Source organism: Adelges cooleyi, unplaced genomic scaffold, assembly GCF_023614345.1.
Source record: "Adelges cooleyi isolate 19-005CV unplaced genomic scaffold, UGA_ACOO_1.1 ACOO_flye_CR_arks_rails_tigmint_CR_PRNA_30, whole genome shotgun sequence".
In the NCBI taxonomy this organism is placed as follows: Eukaryota; Metazoa; Arthropoda; class Insecta; order Hemiptera; family Adelgidae; genus Adelges; species Adelges cooleyi.
This window is the reverse complement of record NW_026095971.1, coordinates 934764-944201: the sequence shown is the minus strand read 5'-3', so window position 1 is coordinate 944201 and position 9438 is coordinate 934764. Positions and strand designations below refer to the sequence as shown.

At 30.9% G+C, this 9438-nt stretch overlaps 1 protein-coding gene and 1 long non-coding RNA gene across 2 annotated transcripts; one reads left to right on the top strand and one right to left on the bottom strand.

The window, feature by feature from the left end:
• The first annotated feature begins 852 nt into the window (after positions 1 to 852).
• LOC126839079 (uncharacterized) lies at positions 853 to 1336 on the top strand. Its single transcript, XR_007685772.1, has 3 exons — positions 853 to 903; positions 971 to 1131; positions 1216 to 1336. It is a non-coding gene; the product is annotated as an uncharacterized LOC126839079 (long non-coding RNA).
• A 7292-nt stretch (positions 1337 to 8628) lies between these two features.
• Positions 8629 to 9158, bottom strand: LOC126839290 (brain-specific serine protease 4-like). The gene is made up of 2 exons (XM_050574517.1): positions 8865 to 9158; positions 8629 to 8796 (listed from the first exon to the last, which is right to left on the bottom strand). The coding sequence occupies exons 1-2, from the start codon at positions 9156 to 9158 to the stop codon at positions 8629 to 8631; spliced, it is 462 nt and encodes a 153-aa protein (XP_050430474.1).
• Between the last annotated feature and the right edge of the window lie 280 nt (positions 9159 to 9438).

Below are 9438 nucleotides of genomic sequence, written 5' to 3'. Positions count from 1 at the left end.
TGTTGAGCTGCAGCTTGAAGTCCTTCTTAGAGACCGGAACCGGATGTATGACAAAAGATTGCTGACCAACTTAAATTAGAAAAACGGTTAGTACCTAAAAGGTACATATTATGTTAATTCAATTAATTACTAAAATAAAACAAATTTACTGATATAATCAGTGGTGGTTGAAATCGTTATGCCGAACGTATACAATACACAACTATATACAGGGTGATCCATTCGGTGTATGCACTCGTTTTCTCGGAAAATATAAATATTTTGAAAATAATTTTTTTTGCCTATATTTGTAGGTACATGTTACACTATATTTTTCAATACTTAGAAAATGTTTACTTTCATTCCTTGTACGTAAAATAAGTACAAACGAACAGGCTAATGAAAATTCAAACGCTAACATATTTTAAAATTGTCTACATTTTTATGGAAAATTATAGTGTCTTGCCCTGTATATAGTTACAACTTTTAAAAAAATAAAAACATGCTTTACAATATGACTTCTTAAAACGTTATGAAATATTATTATTTAACTTAAACCCAAAATGTTACACGTGATTTTAATATGATACCGGTATATTCGGTAAGTTCAGCTGTGTTTTGAAAAAAATATCCTATTTAACTTTTAATTATTTCCCAATTCTCAAGGCACCGATCTCGAAACGGTCGTCACCAGGGAGGAGAGTGGTGCTATATCCAGTTCCTTGTCGTCGCTGTCACAAGCTCCGGCCACCGCGTCCGTACCCGTGGTCGTGAGGAGGTGTATCGAAGAAATAGAACCCAGAGGATTGGATATCATTGGTCTTTACAGACTGTGCGGTTCTGCCTCTAAAAAGCGAATCCTGCGAGAAGCCAGAAATGTGGATCTGTCGCCCGACAACGTGCCCGACATCAATGTGATAACAGGTAGAGTGTGTGATAATATGAACAATAACAGCAGTGTACCTATTTCCAATGCCATTTGCGATTTTAGGGGTTTTGAAAGACTACTTGAGGGAACTGCCCGAACCGCTGTTCGCCCGAAGTCTATATCAGATGCTTCTCGATGCGTTAGCGGTTTTACTACCGGACGATCCGCAAGCCAACGCCAAATTAATGTTGTCAATATTAGATTGTCTGCCGAAACTCAATAGAGTATGTGATCAACTGATATTTTTCACGTCGCAAGTCGACATTTTTCAGAACTCAAATTAACCGCTATTTATTTGTTCTGTACAGGCCACTTTGACGTACATTATGGATCATTTAGCATTAGTCGTGTCGCAATCGCCCCGGAATAAGATGTCCGCCCAAAACCTATCAATATGTTTAGCCCCTGTGTTGATGGTGCAAAGCGAACACAAAGAAAAACCAAATGATTTCCAACAACCGGTGAGGAACGAGCGCAAAATTGTATGTAAAAAACTCAATTGTACTTTGGCAACTGTATTTTTAGCTTGATCTTCTTCTTCTCCGCCTTAACTCACACAAGTGGGGTCGGCCACCCCAATGTTCTGCCTCCGCTTTACCTACTCTCTATTCTCCACACTGCCTATAGAGTTTAGGGGAAAAAATAATGCAAATAAATAATTATATTAAAAAATACAAATCTTTTGTACTTAATTGTTCGTATATGTACATTTAAATAACTTAACAATACAAATTGCACACAATTTACACGAAATATCCAGTTAAATATAATAAACTATGCCACAGAGTTAAACGAATGTTCAATTTTTTTTAGTATTGATTATAAAGTAACAGTTTTTCCTATCAGTCTTTTTAAAAAATGTTTTTATAAAGTTGTGAGTTCTTCGAATCATTTTGAGCTAATTTAGCTACATCAGGTATTTATTTTAAACTAATTTTTTTAAAATAAAATTTCAAACATAGGAATGCTTAACACTCACTTAAGTTTAGAAATTAGATAATTAAAACCAAAAGAGTTTAGAAATTAGCTGATATTAAAGAGTTTAGAAAATAGATTAATTTTTTTTATTTTCAAACATATACAATTATTTCCAGTTTTGAAACTAGAACGAAAGTAGCGGAAAAAACACCTCCACCCGTTAGCTGCACATTTTTTGCTTTTTATTCACATCTGCAATATTATCATTTGTATTCTACGCTTTTTAGTTATTTTGTTATTAGTTGTTTTTTTAACATGTATATGTTTTATGGCTGAGGGTCAGGTTTTAAAAATGTGTCCAAAACGTAACGCTGGATGTCACACTCGGCGGCTGCTGAGATAAGAGATAAGAGAAAAGAGATAAATTGAGATAATGTATTAGAGATAATAGATTAAAGGTAAAAGGATATTGGGATAAAAGGATAAAAGAAAATGTAAGGATATTAGGATATATATTTAAGGATATGAGGATAGTCAAATGAATTTGTTAGGTAGGCACTAATTTACGGTGAACCGCGGAATATGGTTTATGAGAAATGTTAAATATCGATAAATGTTGCCAGTAAATCGGTTAAGTTCTAAATAAGTGGAATTACTGTTATAGTACATAGGTTTCAATAACAGAAATTTAATTAACCGATAGATTGTTGTCTGGTATTAAAATCTCTGTTAAGTCGGTTGGATAAAGCAGCACTGAAAATTGGACTTCATATTAATGAAGACAAAACGGAATACATGGTCGTAGGAAGACGAGACACCATAAGATTATATCCAACTCTTTATGTCAACAGCTGAAATTTCAAAAGAACAAAACAATTCATATACCCTAGGGTCTATACTCTCAGAGAGAAATGCAATCGAAAAAGAAATAGGGGCAAGAATTCAGGCAGCAAATAAATGCCTCTGTCATGGTTATGCATATCATAACCATGTACACGCTGTTACTTCCGAAAAGTAACAAGTATACAGTGTGATCAATATTTTACTTCGCTAATTATTGTGGCATCACTCCCTGGACGTAACAGAACGACTCTGTCAAGTTTCTACCTTGTTGACAGTGTGCGCTTTTATTTTTCTAGAACCATGTCATTCATATTTATTTGGCGATTATTACCAACAAAAATGTTACCAAACCCGTTTTTCACGAATTTATTGTATGACCAATATTTTCACCGTCTCCAAAACGTTTGCATCAAGGTACATTCGTGGTGTATCCAATTAAGGATTGTAGTTATAAAGAAATTATATATTTATATATTTTATAAAATTGAATATTTACTTAATTTAAAACTATTTACAATTATATTGCAAGTTGGAGGTATACAGTTATCTAAATAATATGTTTGATCAGTTTTTAGTACTTCAATTACATATTACGCATCTTTGATATTTATTAAGTTAAAATGAATACTTCGAACTACGAAACGACACATTAAGCATATTAATTGTTTATCATTAGGTAACATCTATGTGTACCTACTGTAATGTAAATAAACAGTTAGAGGCTACAACACAAAACAGCAAATAGTAATGCCGTCGTTTAAACAAATTATGCATTAATTCAGATTACACATTATAATTGAAAAAGGTTGTTGGTTCATGCGAAAAGTAAAACCCTACTCACGCAATGTCAAATCAAACAGAACACAAAATGCCTATTTAGCTGTCCAGTAACAAAACAATAAATACCATAATAAATACATTAATTGGTGAAGGGATTCCTATGGAACTATTCAGAGCAAACAAAACAATAGTTCGCAATTAATTATTACAAAACTAATTTCATATTGAACTATGGGGGAAATGTTAGTGGGATAATGATAGTGGTATGTACGAGTGGTATCTTATGAGTTTTCAATAGGGACGACCAATTATTCGGCACAAATATATTCTATTATTTGTGGCAATTGAGTTATACTTGCTGTAAAAATGTAGCCTTAAAAACTCAAGTGACCAAAAGCATCCAAAACGTATAAAAATAATTTTTAAAAACAGTAATTGTTAAAATAGAATATTAATAAAAAAATATTTCTCTAATACTTTTTGGAACTATAATAATCACAATACTAGAAATATCTTGTTTAAATTATTTTTTTATTTTAAAACAACAATAGATGTGTAAGCACTTAACTTTTATTAGCAGCGTTATAATTCATTTCATCTAAATCTACACCGTTTTAACAAACCTTACTCAAAATTTATAATTATATCTAAATTAACTAATAAGTCTTGAAACAACTAACAAGCTACTCCTTAAGTATGATTATACACATTTTGGTTTCGAACTCGCAACTTACTAGTGAAGAGTTGGCAGATTAGACTTTGGTATATAACTTATACTCCATCAAGAAATTAAAGAGACAAACCACACAAACTAATCACTAGTTGTAGTATGGAGACCTATTGAAAAGTAACAATAATAATAATGTATAACTATATTTGTACCATGTAGGTAAATAGATAAACTTATACAAGGGCCCACAGGGAATTTTGCTCTTTCAATGTGGGTCTATTCGTCCCCCATGTTCGAGCTTAGATGACTTACATCAGTAAATTTAAGTTTATCGTAACATGTCATAGACTCAATTAGAATTTTAAACCTGGAAAACACTAATTTTAACTAATCAATTATGTTAATAATTCTCTTTTATGCGGAAATCAAAGAAAAATCTTTGGAAGATTTGTATTATAAACAAGTACATAACGCTTAATACAATTTATAAATATATATATATATATATATAATATATATATATGAAAATAAAAGGGTTTTCAAATAAAATATAATTTATATGATATACAGTATATGTATTAGTTTATTAGTGCGCAACACTTAAGTAATTATTTGTAAGTTGTAAGAGCTTCTCGGTAGAACACAGAATATTCGTATAATTCCATTTAGATTCAGATAAAATAAAGTTATAATTATTTAAAATCTAAAAACAATGATAAAAGTTTATTCATTTTTTAATTAAATTTAAAAAAAAATGTACAATACTTGCATAAAAAGCTTTAAGTAAAAGGAAAAAAATGTATTATTTTGTTTTAATTTATAAATATTTCAATTATACTTGAAACGAAGTGAAATGCTCCGTCAGAGCATTTGAATACTTAATATTTGAATATAGTAATATATAATACTAAACTTAATGGTACTTTGAATAGTATTTAACATTTAATTATTTATAAAAGTGTATAATGGTCATTAAAAATTATAATCAGAACGTTGGGGCTCTTTTAAATGACTAAATAGTCAAAGCTGAAATAAATCTGGGTAAGTTGAAAGTTAACTCAGAAAATTCGCGACATTTTTTGAGTGTGTTTTTTTTGTTTTGTGACAAGTCTACGTGTTCTAATTGTGCACGAGAAAGAAAAAAATTAAAATCGAGTGGAATAATAAAAATATTATTTGAAAGATCAGCGTTAATATTTTTCATAGCTTATATCAAAATGTCAACCTCAGAAGTCCAATAGTTATTTTAAGTCAAGGACATAAGCTTGGCCGTCATATGCAGTGACGGCAATGTTTATATTATGTTATCCATATTTCACTGTGTTATATATAATATAAAAAAATGATCGTCACTTAGAGACCTTATATTAAGTATACAGGGTGATCCAACTAACGTAAGACACTCATTTTCTCGGAAAATATAAATATTTTGAGAATTTTTTTTTTTCTAAACTTTTAGGTACATATTTTACTAAATTTTTCAATATTTAGAATATTTTTATCTTCAACCCTTATGTGTAAAACAAGTATCGCATTTGTTTTTTTAAACGGGAACGTATGTTTTTAATTTCATAAATCTGTAGACAACATTTTTAAAAAAGTTTTAGCGTTTGAATTCTAATTTTCATCAATCGGTTTTCTACTTATTACGTTGTAAAGATTTGAAATTTTTATCCATATTTGTTTGGGATTTCAAAACGGGTAGCATATTAAATACTATTGAATAATATTATCGACCTCGCCCCGTCGTCCGTCGATAAAACCGATAATCAGATAATAGTAATACTCCTTACTTTTTTTTTTTATAATATATGGAGATGCGGTTTTTTACCTACTGTCAGAAACCGCGATACCGTATACATGTCTGGTCAATTGTTCACATATCTTATCAGTTGGTCTTTCGTAGCGCCATTTGTCTCTGAAGCTACCCCTCAGCCTTGTGAATAGGTTCATACTTTTGCTTTTGAGCTCCTCAAGGTGTAGTCGATGCGTCCCTTGTGATCTAAGCACATTACTGCCATTGCGTACAGTACTTTTATCGACATTTGTACTTCTACCATTACAGATTCACATAGAACCGTTTATTTTTGTCCCTTTCAGATGTAATAATTCATTTTCTATAGTTCCCATTGGACTGGCTTTATAAACAACAAAAATAATATATATATACACATCTATGTATATAATGTATGTCAAGATTTTTTTTTTAAATACATTTTTAGACGTTTTACAATGTAATACATTTTCCAATCGACATTTTCAGTAGATTACTGGTAAAAAAAAACCAACCGTATTATTATTTTGAAAGTTTAATATATTACAATTTTCAAACGGAACATTTTCAAACGAATGTGATACATAATGTGATTTTAAGTGAAAAATAGATGTGTGTACTTATTGCTGATCCGGTGTTTTCTGCTGCGTATTGCGTGCCATATTCTTGTTCGCCATCATCTTCTCCGTACCCTTCATACTCTTCTTCTTGCTCTCCGGTGCCGCCACCACCGCCGCCGCCACCTCCGCCACCACTTTCCAATGGGCCGACAATAGCCGAAATCCAATCCCGAAAGAAATGTACAAACACGTGCATCGTTATTGCAACGGGATCTCCACACGCGTAGTCTGGTTTGTTGTTCAAACCGTAAGCGGCTTTAGTGATTCCATATTGTTTTCCGTTGCAGATCGTCGGACCGCCACTATCGCCCGAACATATCTGTTCTCTGCCTTGTTGGATACACATATACATCCTCCAAATCTTACGATCTTAAGTCAAACAAATTGATTACACGTGTAAGCGAGTTTTAGTTGTTCGCGTCGATTATCGAAAACATATTACCGGTATATCTCGGGCATGCTCTATGACCGTGCCTAACTCGGCAATTATACTCTTTTCCTACATGCCACGGTACCTGTCCCGTTTCCATTCTACCGAATCCTATTCCGATGCAATTCAACGCTCTGTTCATGCTAAACTCATTCGGATTTCCGCCTATTTCGATGTAAAACGGACAATCAAACGGTCTCGATATCTATGGGAATGTTTATTATTTTATTTATCGCGGTTAACGTTATTGTTCGATTACCACCTAGCCGTTTGAACAAATTACGAAGAAACTAAGTGGCGAGATTATTCTTTAGAAAAATCATTTGTTATTCTTATTGAATGAAAATAGGAGCCTCCTATCTTCTCGCCTCTCGGAAATTAATTTTAGATCCCTACTCCGTGATCTCTAAAAGGCTGTATGTAAACTGCGCCAAAAATGACCCTTTTTCTATAAGCTGATGTGTAAACTGCGGCAAAAAAAATTTAAACATTATACAAACTGCGACAAAGATGATAAGGTACATTCTACAAACTGCGACAATTTATTTGATATACCTACTATATAGTATATAATATACTATAATACATACTGAATACCGATAAGAATGCTATCTTGTACCATGTATTATTATAGATCTATGGTGTGCACATAGTCAATAGGAGTAAAGGTGTAAAAATTAAAATAAAAAAACAATTTTAAAATACATATTAATTTGAAAAATATCATTATTTAACTAACATTAAATTGTACATCTAATAATAGTAATAAGTTTTATAGACTACTGTAATATAATACTGTCTAAGAAAATAAAAAATTTAAATAATATTACATTTTTTTTTTTTGTTGTTCGTTTATAAATTTGTATTTTTGAGTAGTAATTTTGTTTCGTTGTTGTATTATACCTTCTTCTGCACTCCTAACTTTTATGTATGTATCAACTTGAATATATTGTAGAACATGTATAAATGTACATAGCGACGGATGATAATGATGATAAAAATATGCATTAAATTTTGAAGGGAAATATTCACTTACATTATTTGTTAAAACTTCTGATGATGATGCCCACAAAGAAGGAGGGAATATACCTTACATATAAGTTTCTGTTAAATAATCGCAAAATTGTACTACACAAGTATATGCTACCGTATCAGTATGTATTATTGTATATAGCTAATATAAGTATATTATATCCTATATAGTAGGCATATAAAATAAATTGTCGCAGTTTGTAGAATGCGCCTTATCATTTTTGTCGCAGTTTGTATAATGTTTAAATTTTTTTTGCCGCAGTTTACATATCAGCTTATAGAAAAAGTGTCATTTTTGGCGCAGTTTACCATTTCCCCTCTAAAATACCCTCCCAGATTCTTTATTTGCGTTTATTTTGTATCACATGATAAAACGATTGATTGTAAAACATCTTTAATTGATAGTTAAACGCTTTCAGTTTTGCGAACTGGCGATAATCTACGATATTTTCTACCTCTTGTAGTTATTATAATTATTTGTATTCTATTTAAATAAGCGAATTCGTCGATTTTATAAATTGGTAATTTACTTAATTGTTTTGTTTTTATTTATCGTAGGTATACAAATTTGTTTGTTCACGTTTATCGTGGATCGATGGAAAACTAAATAATTGAAATTATTTAAATCATTACGGAAGGAAATTATAATACAGTTTAATTATACAATATATCGTGATTTACTTCGACCATAGCTATATCAGGCCAATCGTTATACTTATCGTGATATTTTTCGTGTTGCCAAATATTAATACCCACTCTTTGACTATTGCCATAATCTTTAGGCTTATCTTGCATATAAACACCGACTGCGCCGTGAATTACCTGTTATAAAAACTACGAATTATAAATATATATAATAAAAAAATAGACTAAACATATACTTAACATACTGCAATATCGTCCGCCTTGTATCCCCATGTACAGTGAGCAGCAGTGAGCACGAATGTTGGTTTTAGTAACGTACCAGTGCATTGATAACTGTCGGTAGCTATCAATGATACTACATAAGGATGTTTATGTTTATCGTAGTCCCGACCATACGCAATAAAATTAATAAAGTCATTATCGTAAGGCTGATTGCTAGAGTAATTTTGACCTGTAACACGTGCACCATTGTAATTTAATAACAAAAATAATAAAAATACCGAAGAGCAAGAGATCATTTGCAGTTGTTGACCACTCATATTAAACTAAGCTCGTATAAATTTTAAGAAATAAGTTAAAATGTAATTTTTTTTAAATTGTTAAAAAAATGTTTATTTATTGTGTTTATAAATATGTATTTTATATCGAGCCATTATATAAAAGAGTATTTTTCTGATGAAATTTGATTTTTAAATATAAATTTTTATTTTTTTTTAATTGATATTAATAGTTGTGTTGTTACTATGTTTTTATATGTATATTGTGTTATTTTCATAGAGTTATAAAAGTATACAGTGTTTTCATCGTTTAATTTCACTT